Source organism: Drosophila virilis, chromosome 3 (genome assembly GCF_030788295.1).
Source record: "Drosophila virilis strain 15010-1051.87 chromosome 3, Dvir_AGI_RSII-ME, whole genome shotgun sequence".
NCBI classification, from domain to species: Eukaryota; Metazoa; Arthropoda; class Insecta; order Diptera; family Drosophilidae; genus Drosophila; species Drosophila virilis.
In genome coordinates, this window is record NC_091545.1 from 21,060,031 (window position 1) to 21,081,889 (window position 21,859).

The 21,859-nt window shown below is 45.0% G+C and overlaps 8 protein-coding genes across 17 annotated transcripts; 4 read left to right on the forward strand and 4 right to left on the reverse strand.

Annotated features, from left to right (window-relative positions):
- Positions 1 to 2,301: 2,301 nt before the first annotated feature.
- On the forward strand, positions 2,302 to 4,328 carry Hpd (4-hydroxyphenylpyruvate dioxygenase). Its single transcript, XM_002048081.4, has 5 exons — positions 2,302 to 2,428; positions 2,680 to 2,706; positions 2,763 to 3,146; positions 3,225 to 3,878; positions 3,943 to 4,328. The coding sequence occupies exons 1-5, from the start codon at positions 2,426 to 2,428 to the stop codon at positions 4,015 to 4,017; spliced, it is 1,143 nt and encodes a 380-aa protein (XP_002048117.1). The 5' UTR covers positions 2,302 to 2,425; the 3' UTR covers positions 4,018 to 4,328.
- On the reverse strand, positions 4,025 to 5,920 carry CtIP (CTBP-interacting protein). Of its 3 annotated transcripts, XM_002048082.4 has the most exons (4): positions 5,725 to 5,914; positions 5,047 to 5,662; positions 4,372 to 4,978; positions 4,025 to 4,311 (listed from the first exon to the last, which is right to left on the reverse strand). In XM_002048082.4, the coding sequence occupies exons 1-4, from the start codon at positions 5,810 to 5,812 to the stop codon at positions 4,117 to 4,119; spliced, it is 1,506 nt and encodes a 501-aa protein (XP_002048118.1). In that variant the 5' UTR covers positions 5,813 to 5,914; the 3' UTR covers positions 4,025 to 4,116. The 3 variants fall into 3 exon arrangements, with proteins under 3 accessions (XP_002048118.1, XP_032290902.1, XP_032290903.1); XM_032435011.2 differs by lacking the exon at positions 5,725 to 5,914 and having other exon boundaries at positions 4,372 to 4,985; positions 5,047 to 5,215; XM_032435012.2 differs by lacking the exon at positions 4,025 to 4,311 and having other exon boundaries at positions 4,776 to 4,985; positions 5,725 to 5,920.
- A 40-nt stretch (positions 5,921 to 5,960) lies between these two features.
- mRpL15 (mitochondrial ribosomal protein L15) lies at positions 5,961 to 7,104 on the forward strand. Its single transcript, XM_002048083.4, has 2 exons — positions 5,961 to 6,160; positions 6,241 to 7,104. Exons 1-2 carry the CDS (start codon positions 6,056 to 6,058, stop codon positions 6,997 to 6,999), a joined length of 864 nt encoding a protein of 287 aa, XP_002048119.1. The 5' UTR covers positions 5,961 to 6,055; the 3' UTR covers positions 7,000 to 7,104.
- Psn (presenilin) lies at positions 7,003 to 9,653 on the reverse strand. 6 transcript variants are annotated; one of them, XM_070208489.1, is made up of 8 exons: positions 9,542 to 9,653; positions 9,199 to 9,456; positions 8,904 to 9,142; positions 8,394 to 8,824; positions 8,239 to 8,337; positions 8,012 to 8,176; positions 7,445 to 7,609; positions 7,003 to 7,386 (listed from the first exon to the last, which is right to left on the reverse strand). In XM_070208489.1, the coding sequence occupies exons 2-8, from the start codon at positions 9,376 to 9,378 to the stop codon at positions 7,118 to 7,120; spliced, it is 1,548 nt and encodes a 515-aa protein (XP_070064590.1). In that variant the 5' UTR covers positions 9,379 to 9,456; positions 9,542 to 9,653; the 3' UTR covers positions 7,003 to 7,117. The 6 variants fall into 6 exon arrangements, with proteins under 6 accessions (XP_070064590.1, XP_070064589.1, XP_070064587.1 ...); XM_070208488.1 differs by having other exon boundaries at positions 7,445 to 7,606; positions 7,961 to 8,176; XM_070208486.1 differs by having other exon boundaries at positions 7,445 to 7,606; positions 7,919 to 8,176.
- Positions 9,654 to 9,880: 227 nt separating this feature from the next.
- On the forward strand, positions 9,881 to 17,385 carry Glg1 (golgi glycoprotein 1). Of its 2 annotated transcripts, none has more exons than XM_015175969.3 (6): positions 9,881 to 11,016; positions 11,073 to 12,282; positions 12,345 to 12,736; positions 12,841 to 13,209; positions 16,433 to 16,802; positions 16,867 to 17,385. In XM_015175969.3, the coding sequence occupies exons 1-6, from the start codon at positions 10,264 to 10,266 to the stop codon at positions 17,142 to 17,144; spliced, it is 3,372 nt and encodes a 1,123-aa protein (XP_015031455.1). In that variant the 5' UTR covers positions 9,881 to 10,263; the 3' UTR covers positions 17,145 to 17,385. The 2 variants fall into 2 exon arrangements, with proteins under 2 accessions (XP_015031455.1, XP_002048121.1); XM_002048085.4 differs by having other exon boundaries at positions 12,345 to 12,724.
- Est-Q (Esterase Q) lies at positions 13,712 to 16,189 on the reverse strand. Its single transcript, XM_002048086.4, has 5 exons — positions 15,920 to 16,189; positions 15,647 to 15,790; positions 14,602 to 15,253; positions 14,346 to 14,536; positions 13,712 to 14,286 (listed from the first exon to the last, which is right to left on the reverse strand). Exons 1-5 carry the CDS (start codon positions 16,172 to 16,174, stop codon positions 13,852 to 13,854), a joined length of 1,677 nt encoding a protein of 558 aa, XP_002048122.1. The 5' UTR covers positions 16,175 to 16,189; the 3' UTR covers positions 13,712 to 13,851.
- Positions 17,386 to 17,601: 216 nt separating the features above from the next.
- On the forward strand, positions 17,602 to 20,871 carry Hr78 (Hormone-receptor-like in 78). Of its 2 annotated transcripts, none has more exons than XM_032435276.2 (4): positions 17,602 to 17,957; positions 18,058 to 18,384; positions 19,100 to 19,423; positions 19,481 to 20,871. In XM_032435276.2, the coding sequence occupies exons 1-4, from the start codon at positions 17,924 to 17,926 to the stop codon at positions 20,695 to 20,697; spliced, it is 1,902 nt and encodes a 633-aa protein (XP_032291167.1). In that variant the 5' UTR covers positions 17,602 to 17,923; the 3' UTR covers positions 20,698 to 20,871. The 2 variants fall into 2 exon arrangements, with proteins under 2 accessions (XP_032291167.1, XP_002048123.2); XM_002048087.4 differs by having other exon boundaries at positions 17,603 to 17,957; positions 18,058 to 18,390.
- Positions 20,872 to 20,989: 118 nt separating this feature from the next.
- On the reverse strand, positions 20,990 to 21,829 carry LOC6624724 (protein PBDC1). Its single transcript, XM_002048088.4, has 3 exons — positions 21,696 to 21,829; positions 21,528 to 21,635; positions 20,990 to 21,469 (listed from the first exon to the last, which is right to left on the reverse strand). The coding sequence occupies exons 1-3, from the start codon at positions 21,705 to 21,707 to the stop codon at positions 21,098 to 21,100; spliced, it is 492 nt and encodes a 163-aa protein (XP_002048124.1). The 5' UTR covers positions 21,708 to 21,829; the 3' UTR covers positions 20,990 to 21,097.
- Positions 21,830 to 21,859: the final 30 nt, after the last annotated feature.

Consider the following 21,859-nt stretch of genomic DNA (forward strand, 5'->3'; position numbering starts at 1 on the left):
GAGAGAGAGAGAGAGACTGAGCGAGTGGGAGAGAGAGAGGGAGTGGCCTGTGTAATTTAATATAGCTATCATAAGCAACAGGCTACCCACATCAAACCCAAACAAACCTGCGCAACGGCGCAAAAAACCTTCGCCAAGGACAACAGAGTCACAGATATTAAAAGCATCAGGTTTGTTTAGGATGAGGCAAGGCGCGGTATGAGAAACGTCTGAGCGAAAATATTAGAAATATAATATATAAATAGCGTCTTGGGGCAGGACAAAGAAAATTTGATTAACGACAGCTTGGGCCAGGTGTAAAAGCGTCTCGAGAAATGGCAGGTGGAATTTAAATAATAATATTGTAAGCAGCTGAGATACTTTATCCCTGAATTGTCAATATTGGCTTAGTAAGCAATTCCTAATTTATATCTACTTGAAGAAGTCGACATTGCTTTCTTTAATTCCAGATTGGTTTTTTTTTTAATATTTAATCAATTTTAATCGAATATCAATTAGACTTCGATTATCTGTAAAATGAGGTCTTATTTCATTTCTTACTTCCGAAGTAATTCTGAACACCTTAATCTACAGAAATCTTTCCATCTAGCCATTTTGTTGATATTTTTAGCTAGTTCTTCTAGCTTATTTTTCCCTCACATATGACACCATCATGGGACACACTTGGGACAGGGCAGTTTTGTCTGCCTGCCCCTTCTTCTTCTTCTAGACTATTTGAGAAATGAAGCACTCGCATTGTGCCAGGTGTTTGGCAATCTGAAGTTGCATCTGCTCGTCAATCTTTTAGCCCCTGCTCATAAATATCGCCCTTGTCTCGCACCATTTGAATCGATTTATATACCATAGAGCAGAAAAATACCAAATACACACGGCGTATGAGCAACGCATGAAATAAGGCGGCTAAGCATTAATGATTAGCTTCAGACGACGGCCCCGGCCCCAGCCCCAGCTGGCGACCAGCTAATGATGAACTGACAGGCTGTAGATATGGGCAGAAGGGTGGCGGGGCGTTGGGCGATTCGAGCCAGTCGATTGGGCACACAAGTGGCCATTGGCATAAGGCCAATTCGATGCTTGACATTTATTATGATTGGCTTATTAGGGCGCATCCGCAGCGACAGTCGGTCAATGGTTAGGGAGGGGGGCGTGCGAAGGTTACAGGGTATCTACAAGCAGCGCTTGTCGCATTGATGGCACATGCCAAAAGGGCCATTAACAAACTGCTTGGGTATGAAAACGACGGCAGCAATGGAGCAAAAATATTTTAGTTTTTCATTTATTTTTCTAATCTTTATTCGAAAATAGAAACAGAAATAGCCCTCGATAGGGCGTTTCAACAGTAATTAAACGGCTATTAGGCTGCCTTTATAGTTTGATAAGGTGTTTATAAAGAATTTATAAAAATGTTAATTATAATTTTTTCAAGGAAAATGCAAGCCTTGAAAGGCCCAAGAGAGTGCTACTTGATAAGCCCTACCCCTAACCAATACAAAACCTGCTTTAACAAATGCTCAAACTTGAATTTTAAAGTTTAAGTTTCATATATAATATTAATTCCTTTTAAAAGCTTATCGCTTAAAGAAATTTAAATCTTTAAACTTGCAATCAGAATTGTAAGAAATATATCAAAAATTCTTGTCAGCTTTTGAAAATCTGTTGTAAAATTTGATATACTTTTGAATAAACTTAGGAACTAAGTATAATAACTGAAGAGGAACTGCAAAGTCAGTACGTAATGCGAATAAACACAGTTTCGGGGGCTCGCAACAGAATCCAGTTGAATGCGACCTCTGGCAACGAGCGCGTGTCGCACGAACCCAACAAACCTGTAGAGCTTATGAATATTTAAGCGCCAGCCGGCAAATAGTTATAAAAAGCCGAAAAACAACTTGATATCATAAACATTTTGGTTGGCCCTGCATAATGAGCCGTGCTGTGTGGTGTAAGGAAAGCGCATTTAATAGAGCAAAGCACTTTATAGTTATGCTATGGCTAGTTGCCAGGCAGAATAAATAAATAAATAACAGTATTTGCTGTAAGCGTGTGATAAACAAATGACATGCAGTTTTTGATAACAGGTAGCAACACCTGTTCCAGTAAACAAATTCTGCAATTCCTATTGAAATATGCGAATATCAAAAAGATTTACAATAACAACAAACAAACAGATTCTTGATATAGAATACAGGTAAACAAAATACTAGTTTGACATATATTCAAATGAGCTGTTAGTAGTACAGGATTTTCACCTGATCAACAGATCTGTTCGCTGCCGCCTATATAAGGCCAGATTTCAGCATGGCTTAGCCATAGTTCATTTGTTAAGATCGCTTAAAAGATCGGCGGATCGTTGCTGTGAATTCGTGAAAGATACTTGAATACCGCGTGTGAGGAAGAGTTTTGCATAAATTGAGTCTGAGTGATAATGGTAAAAAATATTTAATTTTGTTAAGTGAAATATAAATGTTATCAGACTGAAAGAAAGTGAAGAAGATTGCCAGAATAAACATATTACACAAAAATATATTACAATAAATGAGTGCTGGAAATTTGAATTTCCTGCATATACTAATCTCAAGAGGGAGGATATAGAAGTGTTTACTCTCTGATTGAAAATTGATGTTTTTATACTTGTCAAACTAAACTAACTTCTTTCTTTAACTTAATGCTTCACCATAGACAAGCTATATTGACAAAGGAACCAAAGTGAGTACACATATCGAAAAATCGGAGAAAAGTAAATTAACTTGATATATTTACAGCCTGAAGCCGGAAAATTCTTAAGCTTTGATCATCTAACGTTTTACGTTGGCAACGCCAAGCAGGCGGCCAGTTATTATACGACCCGTTTGGGATTCGAACCACTTGGCTATCAGGGATTGGAGACGGGCGAGCGTCGCTATGCGAAGCATGCTGTGCGCCAGAACAAGATTGTCTTTGTGTTTGTATCCGCATACACGCCGGATGACAAGGAGCACGGCCTGCACTTGATGCAGCATGGCGATGGTGTCAAGGATGTGGCCTTCGAAGTGGAGGATTTGAACGCAATCTTTAACCTGGCGGTAGCCCGAGGCGCTGAGGTTGTGCGCGATATCTGGGAGGAGAGCGATTCTCATGGCTTTGTGCGATTTGCCACCATTAAGACGGTATTTATTAAGTTTTTAGTTTTAATTAATGCATTTAAAACATATTAATTACAAATGTGTTTCCAATTTGTTTGTCAGTACGGCGACACGACGCACACGTTTGTGGAGCGCAATGGCTATGCGGGCGACTTTCTGCCTGGTTTTCAGCGCGGTGTTAAGGATGTGCTACTGGAGCATCTGCCGCCCACAAAGTTGAACTTCATAGATCATGTGGTCGGTAATCAGCCGGACTTGCAAATGGAGAGCGTGGCCGCTTGGTATGAGCGCATTTTGCAATTCCATCGTTTTTGGTCCGTGGATGATTCCCAGATACACACCGAATATTCGGCGCTGCGCTCAATTGTTATGGCCAACTATGAGGAGACGGTCAAGATGCCCATCAATGAGCCAGCCAATGGCAAAAAGAAGTCACAGATCCAGGAATATGTTGACTACTATGGCGGAGCTGGTGTGCAGCACATTGCTCTCAATACGGATGATATTATTGGTGCTGTGAGCAACTTGCGGGCACGCGGTACGGAGTTCTTGACCATACCCTCGTCGTACTATGATATACTGCAGGAGCAGCTATCCCATAGTCGCACCAAAATCAAGGAGGACATGGAAATATTGAAGAAACTGAACATTTTGGTGGATTTCGATGAAAATGGTTACCTATTGCAGATCTTTACGAAGAACTGCCAGGACAGACCTACGCTCTTCCTTGAGGTCATTCAGCGTTACAATCATAACGTAAGCTGGATACTATTTTCCTAAATAAGATCTTTTTCTAATGTGTATTTATGTTTATTTATAGGGTTTTGGCGCTGGCAACTTCAAGTCTCTCTTTACAGCTATTGAAATCGAACAGGCCAAACGTGGCAATTTGTAATTAACAATTTAAAGGCAATGATATGAATATTTTATTATAAGGCATTTGCAACAACTATGTGGATGGGCTCTTACAATTAAATCAAGTCTTATAACTTTGCTATTTCTTCCGCTGATTAACAAATCGACGATCGACGTGAACTTCGTTACGTGGATCGTCGTCCGAAAATGAAATCATGTGCGGATTCCAAAAGCCAGCAGGCGTGTTGTTCTCCTGTTCGCGTTCGTGTCTGCAATTACTCAAATATCTGCGTATCTTTTCATCGTTCAAATTTGTGCCCATAAACTTGATAAACTGTCAATATACAAAAACCATTTTTAGGTATTAAAATTAGGAAAAGTTATAATATTTTACCTTTTCACAACGTGGACATGCAATATTGTAGCGCTCTTTTACACTCATATCGGGTTCTTGTTTGACCAGAATAGGACGCGGAAAGATTTCCTCCTCCTCATCTTCCTCCTCTTCCTGATCATCTATATCAAAATCTTGTGGCAGTTTGGTTGACTCATTACCTATATCATTTTGCAGCTCTGTAAGCGGCTCATGTTTTACACTAATGGGCTTCGTATTAGTTTTCACTTTGGCTGCCTCTTTTTTACGCTTTTCGATTAGCTTTGCTTCAAATTCCTGCAGCCTTGTCATTGAGACTTTGTCATCCTCTTTAATGGCCTCCTCCATAAAGTCCATTGTGTTCAAAGTGTCCGCTTCATTTATGCTATCATCAATAAAGACAATATCCTGTGTGGCAGGAGTGAGCAACACTACGCTGGACGTATCCGATGTACCGCTCAGGGGAGGCAGAGCGAGATCTGACGGTGGTTGAGGTGCTGACGGATCTGGGCACAGATCAAAGATCGATTCGTCGTCATCCATGTCAAAAAGGAGCTTGTTATTGCTGTTGGGTTTCGTTTCGCTTTTTACGGTGGTTTTGATGTCTAAGGCGCTGTTGTTGTCGGCTCTGCAAACTTATCAAAGGTTATTTTTGTTTTAATAGAACCTAAACTCTTAACTTGGGCGGCTGCTCACCTCTGTAAAAGCGAACGTGACTGTTTGGCATGTTTCAACGAGGTATACAAATTGGGACTGGATTCAATTACTTCTTTATCGCAGGCCGAACTGTTCGCCTTGCTGCCATCAAAATTCAGACGCGTTTGCTTCAGTCTGGGTGAATCGCCGCGCAATGTCAGCGACATTTTTGTCTTGCCTAATGGCAACTTGTCCTTGGGTACTTTGCCTAGCCAGGGGCAATTGGTATCGGCTGTTGTTGTTGTGCTTGTCGGCTGCTCATTTTCGCAGTTCCGTGTGTTAAGCTTGCGACGTGTGCTCCAGGGCTTGTAGGGACTGATTGCTGGCTCCGTTTCTGTTATGATTTCTTCCTCTTCATCATCTGGTTGCAGTGCTATGTTCATGTTCAGCGAGTCCTGACTCTCAGGCATCATGGGAGAGGCATCCACTAGTGCGCTGCTGTAGCGTGACATTTGTTTTTTCGCCTTTTTTGGCGACAGTCTGCGACGCTTGGGGCTTGACTTGTCACTGGGCTCCTGCCCTTGCCGCAGCATTTCGAGGGCTTTGTGCAGTTTTTCGTTGCGTTTATTTAACAGGCTAATACTATTTGCCTTTTCCACACACAGTCCCTGCAGCACTATAGGAATATTTGAATTATTTACGGTGGCTGCTTAGAGATATAATAAGAAACTGGCTTACGCAAAAAATGTTGTTTTATGGTGTCCAGCGCCTTTAAAAAGCATTTTGTTGTTTGCTCACTATTGCCTTGACACGTGGCGCAATTCATATTGGCAATAATTTATTTTTTATATTTATTATCTTAATTTGTTTATATTTTGTGCACAAATTTAGCGTTACTAGGGCTGGAAGACAGATTTATGTTAGCAAGTTTTTGTACACTGTGTGGCAACGCTGGTAACCAGTGTTTGCTAAGAGCAGAGCGACAGTGCTGGTAATCGACTGTGAATAATTTATAAGTTCTCGTGTTAATTTTTATTTAAAATATTTAAGTAAAACAATCAATCATCAGATGGCACATTTGCGTGAGAGCTCAGAGAAAGCTCTAAAATTATTACGTACCTTGCCGCGCGTACAAATTGGCAACCTGCGACCGAATCCCAACTCAAAACAGAACGTAAGTGTTCAAGTGGCCGGTTGAATAACAACATTGAAGGACAGTTTGGGATTCTGACTACAAACTTGACGATTTTTCAGGACAAACGCGGACGTGCCCAGCATGGTGGCGATAAGCACGGTGCCGGGAACAAGGGGTCAGGCCAGCGGCAAAATTTCATGCGACTAGGTTACGAAACGGGCAACCAGCCGTTCTACTTACGCTTTCCCTACGAGCCCTACTACAAGGGCCATCACATGCGTCGCCAATATCCACCCATTTCGATGCTAAAGCTGCAGGTGTTAATTGACACCAACCGGATTGATATCAGCCAACCAATTGACATCGCCACCCTTTGCAATTCTGGCCTATTGTCGCTGAAGCCGGCGGAACTTCAGTATGGATTTCAGCTGACGGACGATGGCTTGGACAATTTCAAGGCGAAGATTAACATTGAGGTGCAGCACGCCAGTGAGGCTGTCATAGCAGCTGTGGAGCGCAATGGTGGTGTCATCCGTACTGCTTACTACGATCCACGCAGTCTGCACATTCTGGCCAATCCGAAAAAATGGTTTGAGAAGGGCTTGCCCATACCACAACGCATGCTGCCGCCACAGGATGCTGTTGAGTACTACACAGATGCCAAGAATCGCGGATATTTGGCCAATCCCGAGGAGATCAGTAAGGAACGACTGGTGCTGGCACAAAAATACGGCTACGAACTGCCGCGCATAGAGGATGATGTCAATTATGAAATGCTCACGGCAGCCAAGGATCCGCGCCAACTGTTTCACGGCCTGGAGCCAGGATGGCTCGTTAATTTGGTAGACAAAACAATAGTCAAGCTAAAAGCAACATAGGCATTGCATTTTTTTGTTTGTTACTACGCTTTATTAAATAGAGAATGTATTGTAAAACGGTAGCTTGGACTACGGTTACACTGAATATTAGTACACAAATTTATACGCTAATTGTCTTTTATATAAACACCTGCTTGGCCGACAGATTCTCCATAAAGGGCTTGACCACAGCGCTAGTGGCAAAGCAAAAAATCAGGCCAAAGGTTATTGAAATGGGCAGGGCTGGCAGTGCCTTGCGCCAAACGGCCAAGAGCAGTAGCGTCAGGCAAAGGCCAATCAATATGGCCACAAAGCAGGCAATTGTTGTTGTCCAGTCGCCATAGCTGGAGGCTTTGCCAACCAGTACGGAATAGAAAATGAAATCGCCCAGACCAAGCTTGATGCCACCTGCAAATCAAATAAGTACCTTGTTAAGTATGAAACTATTTTTACTACATTTACTTACGTTCTTCTGGCAATTCCGGCTGTGGTTGATCAGGTGCTGTGACCGTACGATATTCATTGGAGAGGCGTCCATTTCCGCTCTGAGTGCTTTGTACTTCAATTTGTCGACGTGCCACGCGGTCATTGAGATTGGCAGACCATTCTTGTGTAAAACCAGCGGCCTCTTCTTTAAAGTAGAACGCAAAGAATGTTTGTATTCTGAGTTTCTTAAAAAGTTTAAAACAGATAACTAGAAGCATCTTTTAACCAATTAAGCAACTAAAAAAGAAGGCCAACGACCTTGCGCTAGAAATTGCGCCTAAGGCATGAAGCCACTTATTTAATAACAATTTGGGCAACTGAATTTCGTTAATATCTAAGTCAAGCTTAGGCGCAATTTAAAGTTCACTACACATTAAACGACGTCATATTACAGAGGCTCAACTAAGCTTTTAAGAGATTAAGAAGAAATCATAAAAAATAAATGCATATGTACCGTTTCCGTGCAAATTTCTTTTAAATGTCACAAGTGGCATACCTTCAGCAGCCGCCTGAGTTTCCTGCTGACGCTGATGGGCGCGCGAATTACCTGGACGTGCAGTGCTACCACCTGTAGCTGGCTCCGGAGAGGCCAACGAATTTTGTGTAGTGCGCGTTGTGGTTGTAGAGTTACTATATGACGGCGAGGATGTGGCTGTTGGCAGTGGCTGTTCCGGCGTATAATGTGTGCCCATGTAGGTGTAAATAACCGTGGCTACAAGGAAGTTGGCAATAAAACAGGGATTGACAATAATCATACAAACGTAGCGCACTTACAGGAGTATATTAAAGCAGGAAAGATTTGCTCGTTGCGCTCCTGTGCGGTTTCTACCAAAATGCGCAACGGTCCTCGAGGCGACAGGACGGCTATGAGATCTGAAATTGAGATAAAGTTAATAGCTGAAAAGGAATATGTTTACAATGAACCTTACCCCATATGGAGATAGCTGCCAGCACCGCCCAGGCCGTCCATTCGGGTAGATATTTAATAAACACCAGGGCCATCAAAGCAGCTACAAATATTAGATAACCCTGCTGCAAACGCAGTGGACCATGCCAATGTATGGACATCATGCCAGCCACACCAAAGTTCCACATGATCAGTACTGCCGTGGGATAGTCCATAGGAATGTTGTATGCACGTAGCAGCTCCTCCAAGTATAAGTACGTGAAAATGAATAGGAGCATAAACGAGGACAGTATAAGCCAGCCGTGTATGACGCGATAGCAGCGTTTCTTGTACAAAACAATGAGCAGAATGGTCATTACAACAACCACGCTCATGAGGATCAAGGAGTTGGCTAATGCATTCCATAACTTGACGCTCGGCTCCGGCGACAGCTCGTGAAACGGCGTGTAAAGTCTGTCAAATGAAAAGTTCAGTGCCAGGGACACAAATATTGATTTCTTAATTATATATGTTGGCATTGCGAATTACTTACAGATATACATCTGTGCTGTTGTAAAAGCTAATCGAGTTAATGGTAGCCACAACGACAAGCATGCACAACGAAACGGGCACAAATAGTTTGATGACATGTTGTGCACCATATTTAAGACCCTGCTCTTCTTCGAGCTCCTGTTGTGACGGTCCAGGACCTCCATCAGCGCCGCCCGCGCTAAGTCTTGGAGGCTGAGAGTTAGTTCCGCGTACAACAACGTAGGGCACGGCTAGTACAGGCTGCAAAATACAAATTTCAGCTATGCGATGAACGCAGAATATGTAGGTATGCTTACCCCGTCAGTATGATCTGCATTATTCCTTTCTAGCTGCTCATTGGAGCCATAATTGCTGATTTTCTGTTTTTGTTGCCGCCTTGGAGGACGTTCCAAACGCTCTGCTGCGCCGCTCTGGCTGTCATCAACGTCCGCCGCCGCCGCCGCTGCCGACGACGATGGCACGTCGTGCTCGTCCATGAGCGGTGTGCGTTCGTTAGCCGCCGCCTCCTCAGCGTTTGAAGACGCCCACTTCGATGCCGTAGTTGGAGGACGTTACTTTAAAGGTTCGCAATATGGAGACCGTAAGTATGATGATTGAATGGTTGAATGAGTTTAAATAATTTATGTGTGCACTACATACAATTACTGGAGTGAAATGATTAATGCTTGCCAGCAAATAAAATACTTTCTTTTGTTTTCGAACGACTCATAGGCAGTTAGAGATGGGCAGTCTACATGGCTACAAAAAAGTATCGAATGTATGAGTACATCACGCAACAGAAAAAATGTTTATGCAATTAAAAAAAAAAATCAATCAAAAATGTATTGGACAAATTAACATAACGACAAACAAACATTTCAGTTCTTCTCTGGACATTAACTTTTATCATCTATTAACGTCAAAAATTTCGATAAGAAAAATGTTCTCATACTCTTTCTATCGATTGCTAACAGAAGTGCAATCGATAGATATTATTCTTATTAGCATTCTGTATGCAGCTGTTGAACAAGTTGAGTGTTAAAATAAAAAACGAAAAAAGCAAATAATTCATTATTTCACAAAAAAGTGCTGATATTAACGTTTTAAATGTTGCCCCAATTAAAAGTAGCATAACGGGCCTAATCCAATCCACTGCACTCACAGTTCGTCCCAAAATATGATTAGAACTTGAACGCTGCATTTTCTACCGGCCTTTTGTTGAATTATTGTTGCACTTGGAAAACTTAATGAACAGCAAACGTGTGACGAATTGATATACAGATAACAATTATTGTGTACATTGTGGAAATTATTAACGCAAATGCTTAAATGTTCAGTTGAAGTTAAAGAAAAGAACCAAACTGCCAAAGTGTGAATCAAAAATGAAATTTGAATGCTTGTTGCTGTTGTCGTGGCTGTGGGCGGCAACTGGTGACGATGTCACGATCTTCACCAACAGTCGTTCCCGCCGTGCCTCCATTGACATGGATGCCGATAAGGCTGCTGCAGCTGCCACGCAGTTGCACAGCATCATTGATCTGGCGGACTGCCAGGATCTGCACAAGTATTGCACGCACCAGAAGACCAGCGACAATTTGGCCATGCTTGAGTGCGCATTGAGTTTCAGTTCCAGCCAGCTAGAGGCGCTGCCGGAGCCATGCCAGCATGCGCTGTGGCTGCAGCAACGTCAGCTGCAGCTAAACTCTTGGGTGGAGCACACGTTGCTGCCCAACTATTGTGCCGAGGAGCAGAGCAAGCTGTTAAGCTGTCTAAACTCAGTTGATTTGTGGGCCTGCCTGGAGGATAAGCGTCAGGAACTGCCACAGAGCAACACCTGCCAGCAGCAGCTGCGCCGCGCACATACGGCCCTGGGTGAGGACTATGCCAACATTGGTGACTTCTATGCAGCTTGCGGCTCTCTGGTGGAGCAGCATAAATGTGGACGCATGAATGTGGAGCATTTGCCAGCGCTGCTCTCGCAGCTGGGCACTGCCCAATGCCTGGTGGCGCATACGAGTCAAGCAACGCCCATGGACCTCACCTGCAAAGTGGCTATAAATGCCATTGAGCAACAACGTGGCATGATGGAACTGTTTCGGGTTTGTTCCGGGGATCTGACGGCGCTCTGCCCACAAGTGAGTCTGACACAACAACCCTTGAATTGGACTAATCCCATATTCCTTGTTTTTAGGAACGTGCCGGTACACCAAGTGCGTTAAAATGTCTGGTGCGTCACAAGAACGATCCATCACTGAGCAGCCACTGTGCGGGGCAGATATCGTTGCGTGATCAGCAAATGGGACGTGATTATCGTGTGTCACATGGTCTAGCAAAGGCTTGCAAGGATGAAATCAAGCTGCATCATTGCCGACGCGGCGTCTCCGAGGACAAACAGGTGCGACTGGCTCAAATCTTGCTTTGCCTGGAGTCTGTGGCGAAGAACGGCACCAAAGTGGCACCCGAGTGCCTTGTAGAGCTAAATGACCATCGGCGCATGTTGATGACCGACTATCAGCTATCGCCGGAGCTGCTCAGCGACTGCGCTGACGACATACCCAAATTCTGTCCGGACGAGCATAAATCGCAACTGGTTAACGGCCTCTCTAGCTCTGGCGGCGAGATCATACACTGTCTGATGTATCATGTGCGTGCGCGGCGGCCACAGCGACGTGTGACATCTCAGTGCCAGCGTGGACTTGAGGCGCTTATCAAGGTGAGCGATGCGGGGGAGGATTGGCGCGTCGATCCCGTGCTGAGACGAGCTTGCAAGAAAGTTGTGGATGTCGCCTGCAAGGACGTTGAGGGCGGTGAAGCGCGTGTCATGAGCTGCCTAATGGAGCGCATAGGCACGCCCGTTATGCGGCCTGAATGTGAGCAGGCGCTGCTTATCATTGAGTATTTTGTGGCGCGCGACTTTAAACTGGATCCACAGCTCTACAAGCATTGTCGTGACGATGCCATCAAGTACTGTCGCGCCAAGCGCCAATGGGACGATATACAGGATGTCCAAATGGATCCCGAACGTGGCCCCATGATATTGCCCTGCCTGCATCGCATGGCCTATAGCGAGGATGAGCATCAGACGTTGCGCAAGGACTGCTTTAGGGAGGTGAAGCGTGTGATGCGGCAGCGCGCCATTTCCGTGGATCTAATACCTGAGGTGGAGGATTATTGCCTATCCGATTTGTCGCAATATTGTGGCGAGCTCACCGAAAAGGGCACCGAAATGGAGTGCCTGCAGAACATGCTTGAAAAACTGCAGCCCGAATGTAAAACGGTTGTGACCAAATACACGGAAGAGGAGGCAGCCCACGTCGAACTGAATCCAGTTATTATGGCTACTTGTTCGGAGGCAATGCAAAAACATTGTTCGGAAATACTTAATACCGGCAAGGATAATGGTTAGCTCTACTTTCTAGTAACTGTTCCATAGCTTACCCTCTTTTGTTACTTTTCCTTATAGGCAACATGATGGACTGCCTGATCTCACACAAAAACGATGCCGATTTAAACAAAGGTTGTCGCGCCGCCATTGAGCACTTTCAGATTATCTCGCTGAAGAGCTATCATTTCACCACCAAGTTCAAGGAGGCGTGTCGTCGACATGTGGTGCGCTTCTGCGGGGCAAGCGCCACTAAAAATGAGGTGGTCGCCTGCCTTAGTGAAGTCATCCGCAACGATACCATACGTTTGCAGCGCCATCAGATACCCAAAGATTGTCGGCAACAGGTCAAGTCACAGCTGTATCAGCAGCGCGAAAGTATTGTGCTAGATCCCAAGCTGGGCAATGCCTGCAAGAATGAATTGAAGGAGTTCTGTTCAGACCAGAAGGGTCCCGGTCAGGTGAATAAAAATGCAAGTCATTCGAGTCATTTTAATTCTATAACACCTCTCGACACACGCAAACTAAAACCTACTTGTTTCTTTGGAGCATATTAATCAATCATATTATTCCGCAGGCCTTGGAATGTCTGATACAAAAAACCTCAAACCTGGGTAAGGCCTGCCATCATGCGATATTTATGATCAAGCGCTCGGAGCTGGGTGACAGTGGCACGGACTACACACTGATCAACACCTGCAAGGACATGGTCTACAAATTCTGCCCCAACACAGAATCTGTGCAGCTCTTGGACTGCCTCAAGACCTACAAGGATGATCCCAACTTTGACCAGCGCTGCCACTTGGTAGTCGTCAATCGAATGATCGAACAAAATACGGACTTTCGTTTCAATCCCACGCTGCAGATGGCCTGTGGCAAGAACATTGATCGCTACTGCTCCAATATTGTGGCCACAGCACAGCCAAATGAGGAACTCAATGGCAAGGTGAGCATTAACCAGTTTTACTTGGGCTAAACAAGTTCACAACATGTTAAAAGAGTAGATAATTGGAATCCCAATATTCGTTTGTTATCACAGGCAAGTGAATTTGTAAATTCTGGGAAAATTGTGAAAATCTTAAAGGCTGTCTACTTAAGCTTCTAAATCGAGTAGTTGTGCAGGAAAGTTAAGATTAGATTCGATTAGATTATACGGGAAAGACATGTCTAGTTGTCCTTATACTATATATGAACTTGTTCAAAGTATATTGACGCTATCAAAGTGATATAAATTCACTTGTTATATTTTAAAGTTCTACTATGGCTGATTAAATGCACCAAGACGAATTGTGTGTGCTTAATGCTCACATAACAGCTCGCCATTTACATTTACAGCTAGATAACATAGCATACGAATGCTAATAACATTGTGTGAATTTTACATGTACTGCAAATGTTTTTTAAAGATGTCACAACTATTCCATAATATCTTAAGATGTCACTGTCTGTTAATGATAAATGAGAAAGGGAGCTTTTTTATTTTGTACAAGCTAAATTCAACTCTATATATATTTTTTTATCTATTTAATAATATTTTACAAATGTACCATAATATAAAGCCCCTTTTACCATGCTCCCTGACAACATTTTAAAACTCCACATTTCTGCGCTGTAAACGTCCATTATCTGGATCATCAATCGTGGCTGTCAGCGTCTTCAGCAAATCGTCAGCTTCGGTTATGTGTAGTCCCAGGCGATTATAGGGTCCACTGGGGCTAGTTAAAGCCTTCAGATTCTTGGGCACTCCGCTGATGGCAAACGACGTCCACAATTCGACCATGTTCTGGGCCATCAGCGTGTCCTGCTCCTGCAACGGATGCGTGGCAAACAGATAAATATTATCGTCCGAATGATGTGCTCCACCATTGAACGGATAGTGTGCGTTGCCAAACTCGTAGCCGAAGCGCGTGTGCTGACCCTCGTACTCGAAGCTGTAGACATACACAGGAGCAGCCGGCTGACGTGTATGCAGCTTGGTGGCCAGGCTGATGACGGGCGACTTCATGGCAATAATCGATGTGAGCTGTGTGGGAGAGTAGGGATAAACAATTTGAGGCCCAATACTAAAATCCAATAACTCACATCGAAATAGGCGGGCAAGGCGTCTCTGTGGGCGTGACTTTCCAACAGCTGCGGCGTATAAAGCAGTCGATAAAGCAAATGATCTGCCAAGCCCGTTCCGTCTTTGGCCATGTCGACTATAGCTTGCGAGAACTGACGCACGCTCAAAGCGCTGATATTCGAGATCTTGGCTGTGACTTCATCGTAATACGCTGTAAGTGAAAAGCTTATGGATTTAACTGAAGGATTCGTTCACGAAGATTGGCCGGCAACTCACAGGCGAGCACAAAGGAGCCATCGTGTCGTGTGAAGCCCGTCATAAGCGGTACTGCACGCTGATAGTCCTTGAGCAGCTCCTCTGGGCTGTTTGGCAAAATGCCTTGCAGATCCCCAACAAGAGGTGAGAAACTCTCCGTTTTGGTGGCCTGCAACAGCTCCACCACGGAAGCTGAACGCACGCAGCGTAATAGCTGTTCCTGCTCATCGCATCGCTGGCAGCCCAATGCGATGCAAATTCGCTGAGCCTGTCCAGCTGGATCTTTAGTAATCGCCCAGGTGGCGAATATTGAGCCGGACTGCACAATTGCACGTTGAAAATGCTGCTCAGAGGTGCGTGGACTCAATAGCAAGGCACTGGTCACGCCCGCCCCAGCACTCTGACCGAATATGGTCACCTGACTGGGGTCGCCGCCGAACTTGTGAATATGTTGCTGCACCCAATCTAATGCCAAAAGTATATCGGCAATGGGCGCATTGCCAGGCAGCTCCTGGGTGTACGTTGACAGCCAGCCCAAGGCGCCGACGCGATAGTGTGGCACCACCAAGACGATATCACGTTCCAGCAAATAGTTTGGCGGATGATCCTGCGAGGAGCCATTGTAATAGCCACCGCCATAAACATAAAACATCACTGGCTGACGAGCCGTGAGCTGTCAATAAAATAATAAGTGTGTGAAAATCGTATTAATCGCCTTTCTATGCGATTTTCAAAAGTTTGCAAATTTATGATGCTTGACGTCTTCTAGTTTCTTAAATTCATAACCAGCCTAAGATAAAATTATTTCGTCTGCTTATTATCTCATCCGATTTTTGCAACAGTTTGTAATAGCCCATTTTGAGAAAAAACAATGCCTGAGCTTGGTGATTCCCAAAACAGCTGCTTTAGATAGTCATCCGTCTTTGTTTTTACCTTTTATTGTATTTTTAGTCTGTTTTTGCGTTTAATTTAAAGTCATGTAATAATTTATTGAATTACAAATGCTTTCGGGCTATTGGTTTATTTGCCTTTTAAAATTGAAATAACGAACTTTGATAACACTTACGTTCTTTGTGTAGACGCATAGATTTAGGCAATCCTCTAGCTGAGCGTCCGGCGTCTGAGCATCCAAATTGGTTATCACCGGACAACGTTGTCCAAAGTCCAAGGCATCGTGTGTCTCAGTCCAGGGCGAGCGACCAACAGGTGGCTGTGTTGTTGTTTTACAGGGAGAGGTGCAAATTTATATGATTTTAATGAACGTCATAAAGGTCGTTTATCAGCTCTTATTAAGTGGTTCAGTATCACTTGACGCTGAGGTATTGGACTCTCAACCCACACGAAAACGAAGATCTCCGATGGGCGCTTCGGCAAAGGGTATACCACGAAACTGCACAAAACTTTGACCCGTCCATGTTGTCTGTCCGAAATTGCCACGCACCGCGCCCTGTCCATTAGCAAGGTCCACTGTCACCGTTGACATTGGCACAGCTGCATCCGCTAAAGCGTTCATTGAGACCAGCAACCAGCCGGCGAGGCCAGCGAACAGCAGGCCGCAAAGAGTTAACATCACGTATACGACACGTCTACGCATCGGACTGAACTGAACTGTAAACAGCGGACGATCCAACACGCTCGTCAATTGCGAGCGTTTCTGACGTTTCGTTATCGCCGCGAGCACGTCTCTCCACTGAGCTCGCGAACAAATTCCATTTGAAATTCGGAAAATTGTGAAAATCAGTTACCGCAGCCAATCAAAATTATTCAAACTTGAGGCTAGATGGAACTTGGAATTAAAATTCAACAACGATAAATTAAGTCTTAAACGTTTTGTTTACTCTCGTTTAAATAGGTTATCAAATGTTTAAAGGACAAATTCAGGCAATCGAAATTGGATAGGCCATGCGCTCAGGAAATGATCAAAATACTGCAGGAGCAGGCATTAAACTATAAGTTGAATCCTGTGCTCCAGCACTTTTGCAAATCTGAGATACAGGAACTGTGCAACGCGGATATGGAAGCCGATGAGCATGGCCAGGTGGAGGAATGCCTGAAGGCCGCCTTTCTGCGCAAGCAACTCATCAATCGTGAGTGCCAACTGGAGGTGGCCACTCTGATAGCCGAGGCCAAGGCGGATATACACGTTGATCCCATACTGGAATCGTCGTGCACTGTAGATCTATTGCGCTATTGCAGCAAAGTCATCAGCGGCGACGGACGTAGTAAGTGAAGTAAAAACATTTACAAATCTTCATATTAAATATGTGTTTTATTGTCTTCGTCTAGAACTGAGTTGCCTACGCACACTATTGCGCGAGACGCCGAACTCCCTGGAGCTGGATTGTCGTGAGAAGCTTGAAAGGCGCATCGAAATGTTTCGCAATGCGGACGATGCGCTAGCCCAGCCACCGGAGGACATGCAACAGCTGGTGCAACAGGTGGTTACGTCGCCGGCACGAAAGTTCTTCCTTGTGATATTAATGAGCGCCACGGGCTTGGTCTTTCTGACGGGCATCTTCCTTGGACGCGCCACCAAACGTGCAATGGGCTTAAAGAATAAATAATGTGAATCGACTGTAGTTAATAATTATATGATGCTAGTTGATATGTAGTATCGTAAAATGTGTGTAGGTTAAAGATGTGCGCTTCCCTCGTTTACCCGCGCTTTTAGTTTCCATTTTGGACCTCTTCCCAATGCAATCAGCTATTTTTTGAGAGCAATTTGTGGCCTAATCGTTTGTAAGACCAAAAAAGTGTAATTCATTTCACAGAAAACTTAAGTAAATAAGTAATTTGTACGTTTTATTTGATTGTGTTATTTTATTATTATAAACGAATCATATTTTTAAAAATCAAATGATAGAAAATTAACTATTTTTAAACACGCGCACTCTTGCTGAACTTGTCGTGGGTCGCAGTATCGATAATTTTTATATTCTTATCGATGTATAAGCGCAACTTGCAGCAGAAGGTATTTTCCACTACAAATGAGCTGGTCACACTATATGACAGCGCTGCCACTTAGTTGATTTTTTTTTATCGAAAGGTTAAAGATTTTCGCTGCTGCTCAAAAGCTCATTTTAAATGGCTTTAAATATTTAACAAAAGACACATTAATGGTGAAAGTGTAAAGTGAATATAATAATTGCTGGTTTGAGCTCAAAAACAATGTTTTTAAAACATTTACCAGTCGTGTAATTAAACTTGAAGTAAGCAGCGCACGTACGCACACACATCCGCACACACACACACACATACGCACACAGTCGCCACAAAAAACAAGTTCTAAAAAGGCAAACTTTAACACAAAGAAGCAACAGCTTGCAGTCTTCACTTGGGCTTTATGATGGGCACAAGCAGCGGCATTAAAACTGAAGGTGAGCCAAGCTGAAAACTTGTACGCCCAGCTTTGCTAGTGCGTGTAATCATGTGTTGTTCTTGTTCTTATTTTTTTTTTTTTCTGTTTTCTGCTTACAGAGCCCCGTGCAATGGGCTTGAATCACCCGAGCGGCAGCAGCAGCAACAGCAATGCAGCAGCCGTTGCAGCCGGAAACGCCGCCAGCTCCGCTGCAGCCGCCGCTTCCCTCTCATCCGTGGAGCTGTGCCTTGTGTGCGGCGATCGAGCATCCGGGCGACACTATGGGGCCATCAGCTGCGAGGGCTGCAAGGGCTTCTTCAAGCGATCCATACGCAAGCAGCTGGGCTATCAGTGCCGCGGGGCCATGAACTGTGAGGTGACCAAACACCATCGCAACAGGTGTCAATTCTGTCGGCTGCAAAAGTGTTTGGCCAGCGGCATGCGAAGTGATTGTAATTTTCGTTTAAGTCGTCGTCTCAAAAACTCCCCAAAAAAACACAACTGCACGCACCCCTCACACACACACACACACACACACAAATTCATTCACCCAAAGCACACGCATGCACACACACATACACACACGCACAGCAAATGACGATGCTCACAGTTTGAGGGCGCATCTGGTAACTCCTATTTACTTGAATTCTGATTAGATTGCTATAAGCTTTAGAGCTGCCACCTGCCACCAATTTGGATAAGTTGCCACCAGGTTGAAAATCTGATTTTCCTCGAATTTCAATGTATATAAATATAATTTTTAAATATTATCAGCTGGTTGGTTATAGCCATGTCCTTCTCCCTGTTTCCATACTAGACCAATTTTTCTTATTCGATTTCTTATTATTGTAGTTATAAATACTTTTATATATTGGATTTTCAAAAACCATTTCAAATAATTCAAGACAAAGATTATTATTACCTGATGCTAATGTATTTCTTCCTTCGAAACTTAAATGTCGACATGCTCCAATACTAACACATAAATCACGCTTACTTGTACACACACTCGCACATGCACGCTTATTTACACACAGCACACATACACACACACACGCACAAACATACATTCTACCATATGCAGCACATCATGTACCGTTATTTAACTGCAACACTCGCTAATTGCTTTCTCTTTACTCTTTTCTGTGCCACCATCTGCAGCCGTGCAGCACGAACGCAAACCCATTGTGGATAGAAAAGATGGCATCGTCTCTGGCTCAACGGGTAGCGTCTCTGGCTCCTCCAGCACTGCGGGCGCTTCCAGTGGCTCAGCGGCTGGCAAGTCCGGCTATCAGCAGGTGCGCGTGAAGCAACAGCAGCAGCAGCATGCCTCAGCGGCAGCTGCGGCAGCCGCATCGGCGGCCAGCGCTGCGCTGTTTCAGCATGCTGCCACGCCCCCGGCCAGCACGGCAACAACGCCCTTTGGGCTAAGCGAGAACCTATTCCCCATGAGCCTCAACTTTGCAGAGCTAACACAAACGCTGAGTAAGTGCAGCGCTCCAGCTGATTGGCTTCCAATAAGAAATCTCAACATTTTCACAGTGCTCGCCACGCAGCAGCAACAACAACAGCAGCAGCAGGCGGCAAGCAGCAATGCGCCCAGTCACTGTTACTCACCGGAGCTGGCCAAGCCGGAACTGGACGAGGACGAAGATGATTCGATGGACAACAGCAGCACATTGTGCCTACAGCTGCTGGCCAACAGCGCCAGCAACAATAATTCACAGCATTTGAATTTCAATGCAGCAGCTGCCGCTGCCGCCGCTGCTGATGCAACAGCGCTGCCCACACCCGCCACGGTTGGACTCATTCAAAGCTCGATGGACAAGCGTGCCATAGATAAGGCGCTGCAATTGCTGCAGCCCATACAGCAGCAGCTGGACAGGAATCAGAGCGGCCAGAATACAGCCGCAGCTGCTGCGCTGAGCATTAAACCCGAATGCGATTCGGATGCGGAGGACAGCGGAACGGAGGATGTTGATGCCGATCTTGTGGAGCACATGGACTTGGATTTTGAGTACTGTAGCCGAGGCGATTTTGTGGCTAACGAAGCAATTTTTGCCCAGGATCTGTTCGCGTCCGAGGCGCAGTGTGCGTTTCACGTGCAGCCACCGGCGCTGGTCCATTCATATCTCAATATGCACTATGTATGCGAAACGGGCGCAAGGATCATATTTCTGACCGTGCACACGCTGCGCAAGGTGCCCGCCTTCGAGCTGCTGGACGCGCACACACAGATGAAGCTGCTGCGTGGCGCTTGGCCCGCACTGCTGGCTGTGGCCCTGGCCCAATGCCAACGCCAGCTGGCCGTGCCCACGATCATTGGACAGCTGGTGCAGAGTGTGCGCCAAGTGGCGGACATTGATAAGATAGAGCCGCAGAAGATTGCAAAGCTGGCGCAAATAACGCGCACACTCCACGACTTTGTGCAGGAGTTGCAGACACAAGACGTGACAGATCTGGAGTTCGGCCTGCTGCGTCTGGTGTTGCTCTTCAATCCGCTGATGCTGCAACAAAACCGACGTGAGCGCTCACTGCGCGCCTATGTCAAGCGGGTTCAGCTCTATGCGCTCTCCACGCTGCGCCGCCAAAGCGGCGGCGAGGAGCGCGCCAATGGACTGTTTGCTAGTCTCCTGCCGCTAAGCGTGCTGGAGTCGGAGCTGACCGAGGAGCTGTTCTTTGCCAATCTGGTGGGGCAAATGCAGATCGATGCGATGATACCCTTCATACTGATGATGTGCAACAGCAACGGGCTGTAGGCACGGTATACACAAAGCAAGACTGATGGGTGGCAGCAAGCAAGCAAGGGGGATGGCAACTTGCGCCTAGTGCGGACAATACTTAGCTATAGCTTAAACATAAATTATATATTATAAACATTATTGCATTATACACGGCGGAAATTCATTTTCCTGCCAAAAAGTTGAGTCTAACTTACGATTTATACGAGCTGACAAAGCGTCTAATGTGAGCGGCGTCCGATTCCAATTGGCACACGCTCCAATAAGAATCAGATTGCAGCAATCAGATTTAAGAAAAGAAACAGAAGCATTTACTTAGTGCAGTGCTTGGCATGCCTTACAGCTAACAAATGCTGTAAATTTATTTACTTTAAACCTAAACTAACTGACGGACAAGTTGAACAGCTACTGGATCGCATCATTGAGCCGTCTCCGAGTTGATCTGAGGCTTCTTTGCCGGCTTGTGCCTTTTGTGCACCTCGTCGTTGTGACCTTCGCGATTGCGCGCAATTTCAATGGCCAAGAATTGGACGCGAAAAACAAAGATTGAATTGTCTGGTGAGAATTCCTTGCTGGCATCGGCTCGCATCAGAGTGCCGTACGAATAGTCTTCCATTTTATTAAATTTCTCGGCAAATTGACGCCACTTCAGCTTCTCTGTGGCCGATTTGAGTATGTCGTCGCTGAGGCGAGCCACTTGCAGATCGGGAAAGTCTTGTCGGAAGGTGGCATAGATCTGGTCGTCGTAGGGCGTCAGGCGCAGCTGTGCGGGCGGCACGCTGGTCAGCAGCTAAGCGAAAATGAATAGTTTTATATATTTATAATTTATTATTAATTATTATACTTACATTGAAATGCACCTCGGCATGCTCGAGCGCCTTGGCAGCCCACATTTCTTCCACGAGAGAATCGTTGCCGAACTCCTCGGCCGGTCTTGAGAGTAGCGAAGCGCCATGCTATATGCATTGATTAAATTAGTTTGCTTCAAAAATTATTCTTCGCTTTCGTCAACATACCATTAACTCCATTTCAAAGTGTGTTTATACAAAGAGAAAACCTGCACGTTTCAACTGCGACACTCACAATGCGCGTCGACAAGTGCACTTATCGATGTATCGATATGTTGTTGGTTATGACTGGAATCGATAGCTTTTGCGTTTAATCGAACGTTTTATTTTTA

What these genes read in the sequence shown, in the direction of transcription:
- Psn (XM_070208485.1), bottom strand. Translation starts at nt 9,378, where the DNA reads ATGGACGAGCACGACGTGCCATCGTCGTCGGCAGCGGCGGCGGCGGCG. An exon ending in GGCAGCTATCTCCATATGGG is followed by an intron (nt 8,338 to 8,393) that starts GTAAGGTTCATT and finishes TCTCAATTTCAG; the next exon opens with ATCTCATAGCCGTCCTGTCG. An exon ending in TCCTGCTTTAATATACTCCT is followed by an intron (nt 8,177 to 8,238) that starts GTAAGTGCGCTA and finishes ACTTCCTTGTAG; the next exon opens with CCACGGTTATTTACACCTAC.
- Hpd (XM_002048081.4), top strand. An exon ending in ATATTGACAAAGGAACCAAA is followed by an intron (nt 2,707 to 2,762) that starts GTGAGTACACAT and finishes ATATATTTACAG; the next exon opens with CCTGAAGCCGGAAAATTCTT. An exon ending in TTCAGCGTTACAATCATAAC is followed by an intron (nt 3,879 to 3,942) that starts GTAAGCTGGATA and finishes GTTTATTTATAG; the next exon opens with GGTTTTGGCGCTGGCAACTT.
- Hr78 (XM_002048087.4), top strand. Translation starts at nt 17,924, where the DNA reads ATGATGGGCACAAGCAGCGGCATTAAAACTGAAG. An exon ending in CAGCGGCATTAAAACTGAAG is followed by an intron (nt 17,958 to 18,057) that starts GTGAGCCAAGCT and finishes TTCTGCTTACAG; the next exon opens with AGCCCCGTGCAATGGGCTTG. An exon ending in CAGCGGCATGCGAAGTGATT is followed by an intron (nt 18,391 to 19,099) that starts GTAATTTTCGTT and finishes CACCATCTGCAG; the next exon opens with CCGTGCAGCACGAACGCAAA.
- LOC6624724 (XM_002048088.4), bottom strand. An exon ending in ATGCCGAGGTGCATTTCAAT is followed by an intron (nt 21,470 to 21,527) that starts GTAAGTATAATA and finishes ATTTTCGCTTAG; the next exon opens with CTGCTGACCAGCGTGCCGCC.
- CtIP (XM_002048082.4), bottom strand. Translation starts at nt 5,812, where the DNA reads ATGAATTGCGCCACGTGTCAAGGCAATAGTGAGCAAACAACAAAATGC. An exon ending in CATAAAACAACATTTTTTGC is followed by an intron (nt 5,663 to 5,724) that starts GTAAGCCAGTTT and finishes ATATTCCTATAG; the next exon opens with TGCTGCAGGGACTGTGTGTG. An exon ending in TCACGTTCGCTTTTACAGAG is followed by an intron (nt 4,979 to 5,046) that starts GTGAGCAGCCGC and finishes ATAAGTTTGCAG; the next exon opens with AGCCGACAACAACAGCGCCT.
- Est-Q (XM_002048086.4), bottom strand. Translation starts at nt 16,174, where the DNA reads ATGCGTAGACGTGTCGTATACGTGATGTTAACTCTTTGCGGCCTGCTG. An exon ending in TCGGAGATCTTCGTTTTCGT is followed by an intron (nt 15,791 to 15,919) that starts GTGGGTTGAGAG and finishes ACAACAACACAG; the next exon opens with CCACCTGTTGGTCGCTCGCC. An exon ending in CCTTGCCCGCCTATTTCGAT is followed by an intron (nt 14,287 to 14,345) that starts GTGAGTTATTGG and finishes TCTCCCACACAG; the next exon opens with CTCACATCGATTATTGCCAT.
- Glg1 (XM_015175969.3), top strand. Translation starts at nt 10,264, where the DNA reads ATGAAATTTGAATGCTTGTTGCTGTTGTCGTGGCTGTGGGCGGCAACT. An exon ending in ATGAGGAACTCAATGGCAAG is followed by an intron (nt 13,210 to 16,432) that starts GTGAGCATTAAC and finishes TCGTTTAAATAG; the next exon opens with GTTATCAAATGTTTAAAGGA. An exon ending in CATCAGCGGCGACGGACGTA is followed by an intron (nt 16,803 to 16,866) that starts GTAAGTGAAGTA and finishes GTCTTCGTCTAG; the next exon opens with AACTGAGTTGCCTACGCACA.
- mRpL15 (XM_002048083.4), top strand. Translation starts at nt 6,056, where the DNA reads ATGGCACATTTGCGTGAGAGCTCAGAGAAAGCTCTAAAATTATTACGT. An exon ending in ATCCCAACTCAAAACAGAAC is followed by an intron (nt 6,161 to 6,240) that starts GTAAGTGTTCAA and finishes ACGATTTTTCAG; the next exon opens with GACAAACGCGGACGTGCCCA.